Source organism: Dipteris shenzhenensis, chromosome 3 (genome assembly GCF_047967505.1).
Source record: "Dipteris shenzhenensis isolate YYH24624 ecotype China chromosome 3, Dip_SZ_1.0, whole genome shotgun sequence".
Lineage (NCBI taxonomy): Eukaryota > Viridiplantae > Streptophyta > Polypodiopsida > Gleicheniales > Dipteridaceae > Dipteris > Dipteris shenzhenensis.
Window position 1 is genome coordinate 54239256 of NC_141598.1, and position 17732 is coordinate 54256987.

Consider the following 17732-nt stretch of genomic DNA (forward strand, 5'->3'; position numbering starts at 1 on the left):
CGTTGAGACATTGAGTTTCTTGAGAGTGTGAGAGAGATTGTGAGATTGAGAGTTCTCTTGAGTGATTGTGAGATCCTTCCCTTCACTTCCGTTGAGAGAAATTTCCGTCCATTTGAGAGAAACTTCCGTTGAGTGAGCATTCTTTCATTCCGTTGATGATAGAAATTTCCGTTCATTGAGATTCTTCTTTGTTTTGCAATAGATTTGTTGAGAGACTTAGTGAGTTCTTTGAGAGCTTCTTGCGAGAGAGGGAGAGCTCCTGAGATTTCCGAGAGGAAATCTATCTTTAAGAGTTTTTAGGGAGTGTAAGAGAGAGGAGTAAGATCTGTAGCTAAGAAACGGCCGACAACGAGCCTTGCAAAGCTCCCAACAGCCTCCAATCGGACCTCCACAGAGAGGCTCTATTCAGTGCAGCCTCCATTCAGTCGTGCCACCGGATCCGATAGCTCCATTGTTGAGCTTGGCAAGATCGGCCATGTTGAGAGGTCTGTGGTGTTAACCGTAGCCTTCCAACCAGCCGATGGCCAAGCACGTAACGCGGTTGCTCCATCTCCTACAACGAAGGCTACGGGCCTTCTACCGCATAAGCTTCACCGCCTCCAACCTTCAGTCGTTCCTGTAACCAAGGCCTCTTCTAGCCACCAGCGTATTCCCGACGGCCTCTCGAGACTAGCTCCAGCGCCAACGACTGCTATTCCAGCCAGCTCCAGACGACCGGCCTCTCCAACGAGACGAACCTCCAAAGCCGACTCCAAGCTCCTACCTCCTGGCTTCTCAAAGCCGCGCTCCAGCGATCCACACGCTCAGCTCCTTCCAGGCTCCTGCGCCATCTTCGACGATCGGCCGCCATAGCTCGCACCCGGACGACCTCCACCGAACAACCGACAGCAAAGCTCCATCGACGGAGAAGACGACGGAATCTAGAAGATTCCGTCCGAATCTTTCTAGATTCCGGCTTCCCACAGCGTGACACGTGGCCCGTGCGCCACGTCAGCTAATCCTATCTGCCACGTCATCTTATCTGCCACGTGTCTTATCATCTGCCACGTCATCAGCCACGTCACCTGCCACGTCATCTGGCCACGTCATCTGCCACGTCATCTGGCCACGTCATCTGTGCCACGTCATCTGCCACGTCACTTGTGCCACGTCATCTGCCACGTCATCAGGCCACGTCATCTGTGCCACGTCATCTGCCACGTTATCTGGCCACGTCATCAGTGACACCTCAGCACTGCCACCTCAGCAGTCCAGTCAGCACTGACCCTCTGCAGGCACAGTCCCTTGCCAGGCACACTGTGCACACACTGCATGTGCACACTCCTGCCACCTCAGCACAGAGCTTCACTGGCACACCTCTTGCTAAGCACAGTGCCACATCATCACTGCATGTGACTCACAGTGACACATCATCATTGAGCACCATTTGCACTCCTTTTGCCCCTCCACCTAGATCAAGTCATATCTCTTGATCCAGGAAGAATTTGAGGGTGCTCCAAAAAGGAAAGTCGCTCGATTTTTCGTGCTCTACGCGCTCGTTACATCACGTGCACATTTCGGCGCAAGTTACACTCACATTTGAGCCTCGCCGACAAAACCACTTCCTTCACGCACATTTGCCTCTACATCGACGCATCTGACCCAGCACTTAAAAAGAACAAAGGAAAAGGAATTATTTGCTGCTCTTTCATCGATCGACGGTTGGTTTAGATCTAGATCAGAGTAGACTAGATCGCCATAGAGGGGACGCTTTGAATTCCCCAAGTTGCCAATCTAAGCCATGCCCGAAATTCCCGACTAGTATCTACTCGGAGTCAGTCCATACGCTCACATCCGATTTCACATCATTACATTACCTGAAACCTTACGTTCATCAGTTCAGTGAGCAGACTTCAGAGTTCAGAGGCATTGCAGATTGATTCAGTGGGCAGATAGCACTTGATTTCACACACACATGCCACCATTGTAAAGCCTATTTGGCTATCTCACGGCATCGTGCACATCATTTTCAGCCTTGTAAAGCCTCTTGGCTATTCCCGGCATCATTGCCACAAGCCTTGTAACACAGGTCAGATCTTATTTACTGTAGTTCTATCTTCACCGACGGTACAGAGATTTCACTTGGCATCTTCAGTGTATTTGCAGTTGATTCATACAGAGTTTTCCAGGACACTTTTTGAGTACATTGTTTGCACCATGTCGACTAGCAACCTCAATCTGGAGGCATCTGCTAAGTTAGACAACTCCAATTACGGTACATGGAAATACCGAATGGAGACCATTCTTGTGCTTCAGGACAAATGGGAGTATGTTGATGGATCCATACCTAGACCATTGGCCGATCCAGCCACCAGTAGCTCTACTCCATCTGTTGTCACAGCACCAGCAACGGGATCTACATCAGGATCTACATCTACACAAACAGTTTCCGCATCAGTAGCAGATCCTGCCATTGCCCGAGCTCAAGCAGAATGGGATAAGAAAGACAAGTATGCCTATCACCTGATCAAGCAGAATGTGCAAGATGTCATGCTAGGACAGCTCAACACAGTCAAGACATCAAAAGAAGCATGGGATATGTTCGCAGCTCTCTACGAGTCCAAGAACACATCCAGGATTCTCACCTTGAGAAACCAGATCAACCAGAGTTTCCGCAACAGCAGTGAAACCGGTCATGCTTATGTACTCCGCATCAAAGACTACAACAATCAACTTGCAGCAGCAGGAGAGACTATGAATCCCGCAGAAATGGTTCAAGTAATCCTGAATGGACTAGGAGAAGGATATGAGAATCTGGTCCAGAGTATTGCCATCCAACGGCAAATTCCAACACTGGAAGAACTTCAGTCAGTTCTACTTGGTGAAGAACTCAGGACTCAAGCCATTCAAGCACGTAAAGGTCATTCTAATGATCAGGCATTCACCGCTTCAGACAGAAGCAGAGGCAAAGGCAGAAACAGAGGTAGATCATATCAGAAAAGTGGTCAAAATCAAAGTCAAAATCAGCATCAGCATCAGCATCAGCAGCATCCTCAGCAACATCAAAATCAGCAAAGAGGAAATCATTCCAACCGAGGAAGATTCCAAGGACGAGGAAATGCATCCACCAATGTGTCAAACATTCAATGCAACTATTGTCACAAGTTTGGACACTATGAAAGAGATTGCCGCAAGAAGCAGTATGACCAAGGCGGTCAATCCAACAGTAATAGAGGGAATTCCCGAGGAAGAGGAAATCATCGTGGTGGACATTCTAGTCACAGTCATTTTGCAAATGAACATGGAAATATGTTTCTTGCAAGTGAGGAATTGCATCAGACTGATACAATGCACCTAGACACTGATTTCAATCCCAAAGAAGATTTCAGTTATCAAGTCGACCAAGTGGAACAGGATCCTTGGTACATCGACAGCGGTGCATCATCTCATATGACAAATCATCAGGAATGGTTCACAGAAATGAAGCCATTAGAAGGTCAAAAGAATGTCATCTACACAGCAGACAATACACCGACTCCGGTTCAAGGGACAGGTGTTATCCCTATGAACAATTTCACTGGTACAAAAGGATTAGTCAAAGATGTGCTCTATGTTCCGAAGCTCAGCAAGAACCTTTTGTCAGTAGGTCAAATGACGGAACACAACTACAAAGTCATCTTCGACGGTGATGAATGCACTATCAGAGACAAATCCAAAAGAGGTCAGCTAGTAGCAAAAGGTGTCAAAGAAGGACGCTTATACAGGATGCTAGCTACAGTACCAGATAAGCATGCCATGTCAGCTCAAATGCAACAGATGCCACTATCTGCAAAATGGCACAAAAGATATGGTCATGTCAACTTCAAGTACTTGTTAGATCTCAGGAATCAAAATATGGCAATTGGGATTCCGAAGCTACAGTTTCTTGGAAAGGTTTGTGAAGCATGCTGCTTCGGCAAACAAAAGCGAACCAACTTTGTCAGAAGTACCTCTCGTGCACGAGGTATTCTTGATTTAATTCATACAGATGTATGGGGTTATGCCCAGACCCGCAGCATCAATGGTTCACTTTATTACTTGACCTTCATCGACGACTACAGCAGATATTGTTGGGTCTACTTTTTGAAAGAGAAATCTGAAGTGTTTGCCAGATTTCAAGAATTTAAAGCCATGGTAGAAAACCAAACAGGCAGAAAGATCAAGGTCATGAGATCAGACAGAGGAGGTGAATACATGTCTTCAGCCTTCATGAACTTTTGCAAAAATCACGGTATTCGAAGACAATTCACATGTGCAGATACTCCTCAGCAAAATGCAATAGCTGAAAGGAAGAATGGGACTTTAGCAGACAGTGCTAGAGCAATGCTTAGTGAAAAGCATCTTCCGAATCAGTATTGGGCAGAAGCAATAGCTACAGCTAACTACTTGCTTAATCGGCTTCCTACCGAACCGATACAAGGTATGACTCCTTATGAAGCATTCACTGGACACAAGCCACGCATTGGGCATCTCCGCATATTCGGTTGCATAGCATATGCTCACATACATGATGATCATCGCAGGAAATTGGATGCGAAGTCACGCAAATGCATCATGGTTGGCTACAGTGAAGAAAGTAAAGCATACAAATTGTATGATCCCATCAACCGCAAAGTCATTATCTCCAGAGATGTAATCTTCGATGAGGAATCAGAATGGAAAACCTCACCTACACAGGAGATAGAAACATCGACTTCCCAGTCATCTACAGAACAGGTTGATGAAGAAGAGCAAGAATTGCCAGCAACACCCCAATCAGCGTCACAGCAGCTCAGACGGTCTACTAGGGAAAGCAGACCACCAGCCAGATTGACATATGCTCAGAAAGGCAAAGCAATTCAGGTAGAAACCACCAACTATGCTCTTATGACTACCATCATGGCTACAGAAGAGCCAGTGTACTTCGAAGACGCAGTAGATAAGCCAGAATGGCAAACTGCAATGAATGAAGAAATGGATGCTTTGTATAAAAACAACACTTGGGAATTATGCGACCTTCCACCAGGAAAGAAGGCCATAGCCAACAAATGGGTATACAAAGTGAAGTACAATCCAGATGGCAGTATTCAGAGATACAAAGCCAGATTAGTTGCAAAAGGATTTGCACAACAATATGGCCAAGATTATGATGAGACTTATGCTCCAGTAGCAAAGATGGATTCCATACGGTTCTTGATATCACTAGCGACACTCAGTAAATGGAATGTGTATCAGCTCGATGTCAAGAATGCATTTCTCAATGGTTATCTAGACGAGGATGTCTACATGCAACAACCAGCCGGTTATGTTGAACCAGGAAAAGAGAACAAGGTTTGCCATCTCAAGAAAAGTCTCTATGGCTTAAAGCAAGAACCCAGAAGTTGGTACAGCAGAATTGACAAGTATTTTGCTGATCTGGGATACATGAAGTCCAATGCAGATCATACTCTCTACTACAAAGTTCAAGGGGAAGATATTACTATTGCACTTTTGTACGTAGATGATCTGATTGTGACAGGAAGCAAGGATAGCTTCATCAGAAAGCTAAAACAAGACTTATCTGCAGAGTTCGACATGAAAGATCTTGGACTTATGCACTATTGTCTTGGAATTGAGTTCTGGAGAGATTCAGATAGCACATTCATGAGTCAGCTCAAATATGTTGACAGTCTCCTGAAGAAGTTTCATATGGCAGATTGCAAGATTGCAGCCACTCCCATGGAACAGAGTTTGAAACTTACTAAAGATTCAGAAAAGCCTACAGTCAATGACAGATACTACAGGCAACTCATTGGATCTCTTATATATCTGACAATCACACGGCCAGATATTTGTTATGCAGTAAGCTCACTAGCACAGTTTATGGCAAATCCAAAACAGTCTCACTGGATTGCAGCCAAAAGAGTCTTGAGATACATCAGAGGTACAAGACAATTTGGGATAGAATACAGAGGAAGTCATCCACGGTTGCATGGATACTGTGATAGTGACTATGCTGGAGATCATGAGACCAGGAGATCGACACAGGGATATGCATTTTTCCTTGGTCAAGGTGCTATATCATGGTTGTCAAACAAACAGCCAACTGTTTCTTTGTCTTCGACTGAAGCAGAATATAGAGCACTCACTACAGGTGCATGTGAAGCTATATGGCTCAGAAGACTATTGTCAGAAACAGATTACTTTGATGAGTCAAAGCCAACAACAATATACTGTGATAATCAATCGGCTCAAGCATTGGCCAAAAATCCAGTATATCACTCCAGAACAAAGCACATTGATGTCAGAGAGCACTTCATCAGAGAAAGAGTGTTACTTGGTGACATCACATTGCAGCATTGTGATAGCAAAGAAAATGTTGCAGACATCTTTACCAAACCACTCGGTAAAGAGCTATTCGAGAAACACCGACTAGCTCTTGGTTTGATGCAGAGGAAGGACATTCCCATTAAAGGGGTGTGATGGAATGTAATGCTCAGTCCTTCTTCGATTCCCCAGAATCATCATCTTGAGGGAAGGCCTACTTCATGATGTTGATCTTGAGGGAAGGTGTTGAGAGTTCACGCTCAACATCATGTGATCATGTGTGCATAGCACCATCATGTGATCATATGTGCATAGCACTAACCTTATAGAGTGCTATAAAGGAAAGGGTTAGATCCCCTAACCCTAACCCTAAAAGGGTTTGTATATATTCTATTTTTTCAACTAATTCTAGTGTACAGTTAGTCATTGAGAGTTCACGCTCAACATCATGTGATCATGTGTGCATAGCACCATCATGTGATCATATGTGCATAGCACTAACCTTATAGAGTGCTATAAAGGAAAGGGTTAGATCCCCTAACCCTAACCCTAAAAGGGTTTGTATATATTCTATTTTTTCAACTAATTCTAGTGTACAGTTAGTCATTTGTGGTGTGCTCTCTAGCTGTGCCCTCTCTCCTCATCTCCACTCTTCTCCTCTCCCCTCTTCATATTTTGTCACCTCCCGATACTAGCAATTTTCACTCAGGTCCCGAGATCATCTCATGTTTACAACACACTCAAACGAGTGTTCGCTTGGGGGATAGTAATGGCACAACTTCCATATTGAGGCAATATCCCATGCTTACTTGGTAAGTAGGGAGGCAAGCTAGCGCCAAGGGATCAACAAAGTCGCACATTGTCCCCAGGCAAAGTTTCTCGTCTTCTGGAGGACCACATCTTGGTGACAGCAGCCAAAATCACAGCATGGCGTATATCTCGGTTGCATGATGCAGCCTTGTGATTGGAGGGTGGGGAGAGAGGGGGCAGGCACAACAAAATCAACCTGAAGCCACCCTCATCAAATTTTTTTATATTATCTGTACCGTGCACTAGATCCATTAGCAAGGTAACAAGAGCTCTAGGAAGACCCCATAGCGTAGTCACAGTTTCTGCAAGGCTTGGTCTGCAGATACTTTCTACATTCTCCAAGATTGCAAAATCCGCTCATTGTATAGTCCACCACACTAGCTGTTGACACCTGCTCCATGGTTAGCTTGGCCAATGAGCTAAAAGCCTGAGAAGCAGGCTGCAAAGCAGCTCCTCTCTCTTTTCTTGTGAGCATCTTCACAAGATAGCTTATCTTTTATTCACTTTCAAAGCATAATGTAGAAGGTACCTTTCTTTTTGGAAAAGGGAGGAGGAGCGGCCGTAGAGGAAACTACGAATTGTGTGCTCTCATGTGTCAGCAAGACATTTATTCTGGTAGTGTCCCAATGTGGCATGCCATCTTTGGGTGGATTCATCAAATGGCTTATTGCTTGGAGAAACTGCTTGTGGAAGCTGTAAGGGGCTTTTTCATCTTGGCTTGCATACAGACAGCTATATGAAACAATGGAAAAAAAGAGTTTTAAAAAAGCAAAAACAAATCTCACAAATCAAGACTTGAAGACTAATTTGTGGCATGCTCGTCTCTTTTCCCAATAATAGCAAAGACCCCAAATTTGCAGTCGCTCATACCATAGGCTAATATATCTCTGACCAAGCGCACACGCTCACCTAGGCTGTCCAGCGCCAATACCAAGCTGGCCTTCAACATTTCTTCCCCATGCCCAAAGCTCCCCAGTTCCGGTGACTGCCAAAGAGTGGTAATGCCCTGCTGCTACTCTGACAACATCCCCGGGAAGCCCTTCCACTGGAACGGGCTCGTAAGCATCTCCAGGATAATCTTGCTTTTGACCTAGAGCTCCGTGGCTACCGTCACCAAAGCTCAAAACTCTAGAAACTCTCTGAGATCCATTTGAGGACGTTCCTTGCAAAGCACTGTGTGTCTTACTTGTGAAACCTGTAAAGATCAACAGAGACAAAATGGACAGTCCAAAACGATGGCATTGGGATCACTAGCGTGCAACCCTTTAGAGAGAAATGATAGGGAGACAAAGTTCTACCTATGGAAATGATTTGGCAAGACTTCAAATAACAGTATAAGAGATAACAAATGGCTACCTCTCACAAAGAAGCAAAGTTGCAATCGTGCTTTGAAAGCCAGCAATCTGGACATATTGTGCAATTTGTTTCCGATGAGGATGGTCCCTTGTCTGAATCGAGGATAGTATCAAAGCAAAGTTTAAAGCAGTAGTGGGGACAAGATATATCAATCCTTCATTCCCATCATCGTTCCCGTGATGTACGAGATATATGAAACTAGATTTGCAGCAAGTAGTCTTTCCGTCGTGGAGCAAGTAAATGATATATGAAACTAGATTTGCAGCAAGTAGTCTTTCCATGAGCAAGTAACTATTGACTTGAAATTGAAGCTCAATCCTTCTATTTTATCAATTGTTGAGTACAATATGGAACATGACATGCGACACAAGGTCCTTTAGGACCTAATCCTCCTTGCAAATGTCGGGGGTGGTGATTTATTATTGATTTTGTGATGTATATATTTTGGAAGCTGAAGTCCAACAAATACATGAATAAGACGATACAATAATTGATCCTCGTTGTAGTTTTTACAATTTTGTCACATGGACATTGACAACATGTATTAAACGAGAGGAATGTTGTAAGAATTCATTAAAAAAACATGAAATTTTGAATGGACTAGTAATTGAAAATATTTATATTATAATATATAATATATAATTATTATAATCACATAGTGTGTGGTGGGGAGGCGGCGCACTTCCTTCCCCAAAGAGTTATAATCCAAGGGAACAAGCCCTTTCTTGGGCGCCGAGATAATGCCAAGAATATTAGCGTCGAGGATAAGTCTCGTGTGAATAGATAAGAACTGGCATATTACATGAATGTCAATAGTCATAATCATAGTCGAACGCCGAGAACAATATTCGAAAAACTTGCCAATGTGACCCTAAGAGGATCTGTGTGTGTCCTTGAGCGGGATGATTCCAACATTTTCAAATCGTTCAATAGACTCTGGACAGCACAAAAAGAAAATATCATTAGAGGAAGTCCAAAGTAGAGCACGCAATATTCTCATCACTCTCCACTTAGCCAGCGTTACATGCCTCTCCAACCTCGGGAAAATGGGAGTTTGATCATTGTAGTAAGTCGATCTTTTACACTTGTGAGATTAGAGCATAAGGTCATCGCTGTAAGAAAATAATACAACGTCTGTGCTCAACAAATAATAGGATCTCGTACGCAAGAGAGAAAACAAGATAGTATGGAGAATCAAAAATTTGATTACTGTAGAATTGATACAATAGATGGCGCTGCCTCCTAGCCGTGCGCTCCTGTGAAAGAAGCTTCGATGGCATGCTGGAAACAGTAGAACTTGGAGGCTGAATGCTAAAGAATCAAGGTTGCTATAGCCAGTGATGAAATGGGCTTCACGGGCTTGCTCTTATATAGCCACCAGTCGTAGTCGGTTAGGCTCAATTGGGTGGCCAACCCAGTCCACCCAAAACGGTTGATTGTGGGTCGGTCCCGAAATAGGCCATCGACCATACGATAGAGACGGTGCGCAAAACAAAGCAACTGACCTACAGTCACCATTCGGCCCACAGCCATCCAGGATCATCTGAGGCTCCAAACGGGCCCCGCAACTCGAGAGTGGGCTGCCCCAGGAAATGCTCCGTCTACCCTCAGTGCGGTCAGTCAAGGGATGCCTTCCCGCACTTGCATGTAGCCTAGTTGGCGGTGTGCCAACTCTATCTGAAGCCGTCCATCCATCAGGCCACACATGGCCCCCATCTCGTGTCCAAACCAGGACCTACCGGATAACCGAGCTACTCAAATGCCTTCTCCTCATATGGGGGGGCTTACAAGTAGAGTTAGCTGATTCTCGCGTAGTTACACGAGAGTGGAGCATTGATATCTAACACCCCCCCTCAATGTCCACCCACAAGTGAACTTACTTTTTTTGCCCAATGCCAAGTCGATGAAGATGCCTCTCCAGCAAGTCTTCCAAGAGCCTTCGTGAAGATGTCCGCAGCATTCTCTGTAGTCAGATAGTACACCAAGTCGACCTCTCCATCCATGATCAACTCGCGTACAAAGTGATATTGAATCTCAATGTGTTTTGTGCGAGCATGGAACACCGGGTTCTTTGCAATCGCCATGCAACTCTGATTGTCACATGATAACTGCGTAGGCTTGTTCTGCACTGCACCCATGTTCCCTAAAATCCTCCTCAACCACACTGCCTCGCAAGAAGCAAAGCATGCAGATTTGTACTCGGCCTCGGTAGAAAAAAGAGCAACTGTGGGTTGCTTCTTGCTGGCCCATGACACAACTCCAGATCCAAGTGAGAAACAGTACCCTATCACTGATCTCCTGCTATCCACGTCTCCTGCCCAATCCGAGTCACGGAATCCGGTCAAGATGTTGCCCTTGGTATAGGTGATGCCATAATCAAGTGTGCCTTTGATGTATTTCAGCACCCACATCCCTGCCCTCCAATGGTTCTCCCGGGGCTTATTGGAAAACCTGCTTAGTACACCAGTCGCAAAGCTGATGTCCGACCGTATGTTGCACAGGTAGATCAAGCTGCCCACAAGCCTTCTGTACTTCGCTTCGTCCACCAGTGATGATGAATCCTCATTTGAGAGCTTCGTGTCAACCTCCATAGGGATACCAACTATTTTGCACTCAGCCATGCCAAATGCTTTCAGTATCTCTCCAACATATTTCAGCTGTGAAATGAAGATCTGTTTTGGCTCCTGCCAAACTTCAATCCCCAAACAAAAATGCATCAATCCGAGGTCTGTCATTTCAAACTCTCTTCCTAGCAAATGCTTCGTCTGCGAGATCTTCTCTTCATGGTTCCCTGTTATGACAAGGTCGTCCACATAAAGGACCACGATCATACACCTGCCTCCTTCTCTGAAGATATACAAATTTGCATTAGATGGGCTCCTCTTGAACCCATTTTGCAGAAAGTAGTCATCAATTCACTGGTACCACGCTCGTGGGGCCTGTTTCAGCCCGGAAAGTGCCTTCTTTAGTTTGCAGACTTTACCTTCTGAACCGGGGATCTCAAAACCTGGTGGTTGTTCCACGTATACCTCCTCCTTGAGATCTCCATTCAAAAAGGCGGATTTCACATCCATCTGAAACACGGGCCAACTTCCCTAGGCAACTAAAGACAAAACACTGCGAATTGTGGTTAGTCGAGCTGTGGGAGCAAAAGTATCTTAATAATCAAAACCATGTACCTATGCAAATCCTTTTGCCACAAGTCGAGCCTTGTACTTATCCAACGTGCCGTCGGACTTGTACTTGATCTTGTACACCCACTTGGTTCCGATTACCTTGCGTTTTGGTGGTCGATCCACAAGGTCCCAAGTGTTGTTCTTCATTATGGAGCCATACTCTGACTGCATAGCCTCCACCATCCACCTATCATCGCCTTATGCCTCTTCAAGACACTTGGGTTCATCAGCACAGATCACTTTTGTCATCAAAGCATAGTTGACCAAGTGTTCCTGCGCCCTTCTTTGCTCCTCTAATCTCTTGGACCGGCGGTGTTCAGATGGTTCCTCCTCAATTGCTGGAGGTTCTTTGCCATCCAAAACCTACTTTACCCACTTCGGGAATGGCCGTTGCCTTTGTTTTTGCAAGCTCTTCTTCATCTTCTCTGTCTTGAATCCTCCCAAGCACCATTGGGGGAGTTTGGTCTGTTGGTGGCGGTACTGGACGGATATCTTGGTCTTGGTTGTCTGGGAAGGAAGCATCCTCCTCCAATTGATGCGGTTGTTCTGAGAAGACCACATCGCGACTTACAATTACCTTCTTGGTAATAGGGTTATAGAGACAGTAACCCTTCGCCTCTTCATTGTAGCCCAAGAACATACACTTCTAGCTCTTCGGTTCCCATTTGGTCCTGGTAGCATCAGGGACATGCACAAAAAAGTCACATCCAAAAACTCTGAAATGTGCAGCTGAAGGTTTCTTACCAGAAAAGGCTTGCAGTGGAGTCATCCCGTTCACAGCCTTCGTGTAGCTACGATTGAGGATGTAAACTGCAGTGTTACATGCTTCAGCCCAGAAATGAAGAGAAGATCTCGCAGACAAAGCATTTGCTAGGAAGAGAGTTTGAAATGATAGACCTCGAACTGATGCATTTCTGTTTGGGGATTGAAGTTTGGCAAGAGCCAAAATAGATCTTCATCTCATAGCTGAGGTATGCTAGAGAGGTACTGAAGGCATTTGGCATGGTTGAGTGCAAGACAGTTAGCACCCCTATGGAGGTTGATGTGAAGATCTCAAACAAGGATTCATCACCACTGGTGGACAAAGCGAAGTACAGAAGGCTTGTGGGAAGTTTGATTTACTTGTGCAACACGGGGCCGAACATCAATTTTGCAACTGGTGTACTAAGTAGGTTTTCCAATAAGCCTTGGGAGAACCATTGGAGGGCAAGGATGTGGGTGCTGAAATACATCAAAGGCACACTTGATTATGGCATCACCTATACCAAAGGCAACATGACTCAGATTGGGCAGGAGACATGGACAGCAGGAGATCAGTGATAGGTTACTGTTTCTCACTTGGATCTAGAGCTGTGTCATGGGTCAGCAAGAATTAACCCACAGTTGCTCTTTCTTCTACTGAGGTTGAGTACAAATCAGCATGTTTTGCTTCTTGTGAGACAGTGTGGTTGAGGAGGATTTTAGGGGACATGGGTGCAGTGCATAACAAGCCTATGCAGTTATCATGTGACAATCAGAGTTGCATGGCGATTGCAAAGAACCCTATGTTCCACGCTCGCACAAAACACATTGAGATTTAATAGCACTTTGTACGCGAGCTCATCATGGATGGAGAGGTCGAATTGGTGTACTATTCGACTACAGAGAATGCTACGGACATCTTCACAAAGGCTCTTGGAAGAGAATTGCTGGAGAGGCATCTTCATCGATCGACTTGGCATTGGGCCGAAAAGTAAGTTCACTTGCGGGTGGACATTGAGGGGGGGTGTTAGATATCAATGCTCCACTCTCGTGTAACTATGTGGGAACCAGCTAACTCTACTTGTAAGCCCCCCATATGAGGAGAAGGCATTTGAGTAGCTCGTTTATCTAGTAGGTCTTGGTTTGGACACCAGATGGGGGCCATGTGTGACCTGATGGCTGGACTGTTAGAATCCAAGAGCATGTGCCTAGCGTGCCCCCCCGCCAAGACCGCTAGCACCTCACGGAAGTGCACAACCTTCATGGCCACTACGGAGGCTCTGGCATGTGTGTATGGCAGGTCCCCACCCCTGCCATAAGGCACCCTTGCCTAGCCAGCCCTCCAACCTCCACAAAAGGCAAGCTTGGGGGAATTGAAGATAGGAGGGACAACTTGGACTATTTATGTCCCTTCATCTTCCACACACCTTTGTATGTGGGATAATTCAACCCTTTCTCCTTCTTCTTATCCCCTTTGTCCATGAGAGATTTGCACCTCCAACACCCCCCTCCAATCGATCATGGAGAGAGGTGGCCGGGGATCAGACCCGGGCTCTGATACCATGTTAGAATCCAAGAGCATGTGCCTAGCGTGCCCCCCCGCCAAGACCGCTAGCACCTCACGGAAGTGCACAACCTTCATGGCCACTACGGAGGCTCTGGCATGTGTGTATGGCAGGTCCCCACCCCTGCCATAAGGCACCCTTGCCTAGCCAGCCCTCCAACCTCCACAAAAGGCAAGCTTGGGGGAATTGAAGATAGGAGGGGCAACTTGGACTATTTATGTCCCTTCATCTTCCACACACCTTTGTATGTGGGATAATTCAACCCTTTCTCCTTCTTCTTATCCCCTTTGTCCATGAGAGATTTGCACCTCCAACATGGACGGCTTGAGATAGAGTTGGCACACTGCCAACTAGGCTACATGCAAGTGTGGGAAGGCATCCCATGATTGACCGCACTGAGGGTAGACAGAGCATTTCTCGGGGCAGCCCACTCTCAGGTTGCGGGGCCCGTTTGGAGCCCCAGATGATCCTGGATGGCTGTGGGCCAAACGGAGACTGTAGGTTAGTTGCTCTATTTTGTGCACCAGTTCTATCGTGTGGTTGGTGGCCTACGACCCACAGTTAGCCGTTTTGGGTAGATTGGGTCGACAGTCACCCAATTAGGTCTAACTGACTACTAGTGGTGGCTATATAAGAGCAAGCCCGTGAAGCCCATTTCATCACTGGCTACAACAACCCTGGTTCCTTAGCATCCAGCCTCCGTCCTCTACTGTTTTCAGCATGCCATCAAAGCTTCTCTCATAGGAGCGTGCGGCTAGGAGGCAACACCATCTATTGTATCCGTTATATAGTAATCAAATTTTTGATTCTCCATACTATTTGCTTTTCTCTCTTGCGTACGAGATCCTATTATCTATTAAGCACAGATGTTGTATTGTTTTCTTACAGCCTATCATTCACATTTTGCTTCAATCATTGCTCAATATCCCTAGATTGATTCTTCAATCACTAGTGCAACATCATATACCTTTGTTATAGTTTTGTAGCTATAATGACACATTAGCTCATGAATTTCTTCATGCAATATTTTGACAAACCATTTGATTAGCCGATTCTCTGTTAGTAACATATTTTCCTCTATGATAATTCTTTGTAACTCGTTGAAATAATCCTATCATAGTATCTTGATTATTTTGAACTACCCTTGCCAATGCTACTTTCTTAATCCCTTTGTCTGATCTTTCATGATTACCAAAATCTACGGATTCCACATCTGCTTGAGATCCATCATTGCTCCATCAATGATTGCAAATTATAGTATATAATATTGTCATAGCATGGGCCATGAGCTTTGTATTTCCACATCCATTTTGAGGTACCAATCAAATGGTTCTCCTATGAGAGCTTGTGGGAATATATTTAAATAATCTCCTCCTGCCTTGAGGTGTCTCCTAACCATTTGTGCTCAAACAAAGCAATGGGTCTTGAGCATCTTTTGATGGGACGCATGGTAAGAGTAGCCAAAAAGGACATGGATGGTGACATACGGGCTTATGTGATTGATGGGGAAAGCAATCTACAGGTAGCAATTGTAAATGGGTGAAGGAGGGTGACAAAATCTCTATAAAAGGAGCCCTCCTCTCCCTTGTTCATCATCTCTTCCACCATTAAGCCTCATGTTGCTATAGCTCTAGTCTCCTCAAGCCTCTTCCATGAGCCTTCTCTCCCTCTTGTAGAGAGATTCATTTATGTAGACTCTTGAGTCATCTCTCTCTATGAGTAGTCTTGGAGCTTCCGCTCCCTCTTGTACGTATGAAACCTCTTCTTCTCCCTTGTGTTTGTAGTATTTTGAGTTGCATTAGAGTGGAGTCTCACTCTATTGGTAATGAAGGTCACTTCAGGTTCTCTCTCTTGAGTGTCTCTTCCCTTTTTCCATTGTTTTCTCTTCCAAAGTGCTCGAAAGTGTTGTCTATTCGGCTGCTCATTGCGCATACATGGTTTATCTATTTCCCATGTCACAAAGGGAGCTCTTCATTTCCTCCTAGGTGACCTCTATGGGACTTGGATCATTGATGAAGTCTAATCATGGAGGTAGTATTCTCCCAAGTCGGCACCAGTAGGAGTAGGTGTTTTTCATGATAGTTTGACCCCATGTAAGTATTTTGCTCATAACTTTTTGCTCGATGGTCCGATTTAAACCAACTTATATCAGAGCAAAGCTCTCTTCAAGAAGCATCATTATATATCTTCAGTTATTGTATTAGATTTTGGACCAAAAATCTATGACTCTCTGTGTGTGACTGTTTCTTTTTCAGATAGATTTCACCCCCGTCCAGTAAACTGCCCATATCTTGCCGACCACTTCTCTGTTTCTTATGAAACTTATGTCAAAGCGGAGCCCATTTTAAGGTGCATCTAGATATGTGTTTGAATATTTTATATCGTGTCTACTAAAAGTTATGGGTCTTTGTGTCTTATGATAGTTTGGAGAGTGTTTTGAGCTAAGTATAAAGGTGTCTATGAAGGAGGTGCAATGTTTCCTTGGAACCTACCCATCCGACCCAATCGGGCCCTTCAAACTCCTCAATATATATCACTTCATGTCATGTTGAGCTACAAGGTCTTCTTTTAACAATGTATCGCTCTTCCCTTTGGTGGAGATCGGCTTGCTGAGATTATGGCCTTCACTGATCCTTTCCTTCTCCTTATGCTTGAGTACTTTCCTTCTCCCTTGCTTGAGTACAACATCACTTGGGATGTTACCATCTTCATTCTCATATAAGGGAGGATAGTATGGTGTGGTCTCTTAGTATAAAAGCTTCTTTTTAATGTCCCTTTCCCAATGATAAATATCTCTATCACTCAGTTCAAAAGCAGCAAGAAGTGAAGAGGTGCGTGAGGTTTATTACCCCCAACTTCATGTCACATATTTTGGTGGAGACGCCGGATATGTTTGGTATTGGATTCATCCCACCTTACTAAATGGTCTCAGGTGTACTTGATTGCACATTATGCCTAGTATAGGCATGTGTTTTTTGATGTGATAAAGAAGATGCCTGGAAGAACTCTGTTAGAAGAGATTGTAGCCCATTTAAGAGAACTAGAAGATTGTGAAGGTGATGCTCAAGCTATTTGCACGGTCATCATGATCATATCCTTTATGTTTGCACTCTTGAATATGTTGGTGAATCGACAATGCTGGCAACATGCACAATGATAGATTGGGGATTGTTTCATGCACTAGCAACTTGGTGTGAAGAAGAGTTGAGTCTTTGGGTAGTTTTTGACTAAAGCAGTGGAGTGGTGATTCTCAATGCTTTCAACTTCTTTTGCTATGAAAATGATGAAGAGTACAATATCTTGAAACTGTTATGTGCACTTCCAATTGTGAAAGGGTGATTCTTGAATGCATCTATACACAATGTTTTCATGGTGCTGGTTGGTCACTTATTTTTGAAGATTTTATTAAGGATCATATTGTGGAGGGTTTTCAACAAGTGGTTATGCATAATAAGTTGGTCTTGGTATACTAAGGCTCTGTGGGATCTTGTTTGGGATATTATTTGGATCTTGGTGTTTCCCTTTTGTGTTTCATCATGATGAAGATTCCAGTGTTCCAAGGGACCTAAGGGGAGGAACCAAAGTCTTATCTTTGAGATTTTGTTTGAGGATGCCAGCTTTCTGGAGGGTCCATGAAGGATCGGGTGGAGATTTTGCTTGATTTTCTTGAAAGTGTAGCCTTGAGTTGGCATGAGGCCTTGCCGAACTCTACCAAGGAGGACTAGGACCAAGTGGTGGCTGAAACGAAGTAGAGATTTAGGGTAGTGGAGTCACCAAATGC

General features: G+C 44.7%; 1 protein-coding gene across 5 annotated transcripts in view; it reads right to left on the reverse strand.

Moving 5' to 3' along the window:
• The window catches only part of RUG2 (Regulator of chromosome condensation (RCC1) family protein), a 66160-nt gene extending 57545 nt beyond the window's left edge, over positions 1-8615 (reverse strand). For all 5 annotated transcript variants that reach the window (XR_015540470.1, XR_015540469.1, XM_087369893.1 and 2 more), the window contains exons 1-2: positions 8470-8615; positions 8023-8308 (exon numbers count right to left, since the gene is read on the reverse strand). Coding sequence is in view for 3 of the 5 variants with exons in the window: in XM_087369893.1 (XP_087226019.1) it covers positions 8023-8308; positions 8470-8524 (341 nt within the window). In the remaining 2 variants the exon portion in view is untranslated. The remainder of the gene's footprint in view (positions 1-8022; positions 8309-8469) is intronic.
• Positions 8616-17732: the final 9117 nt, after the last annotated feature.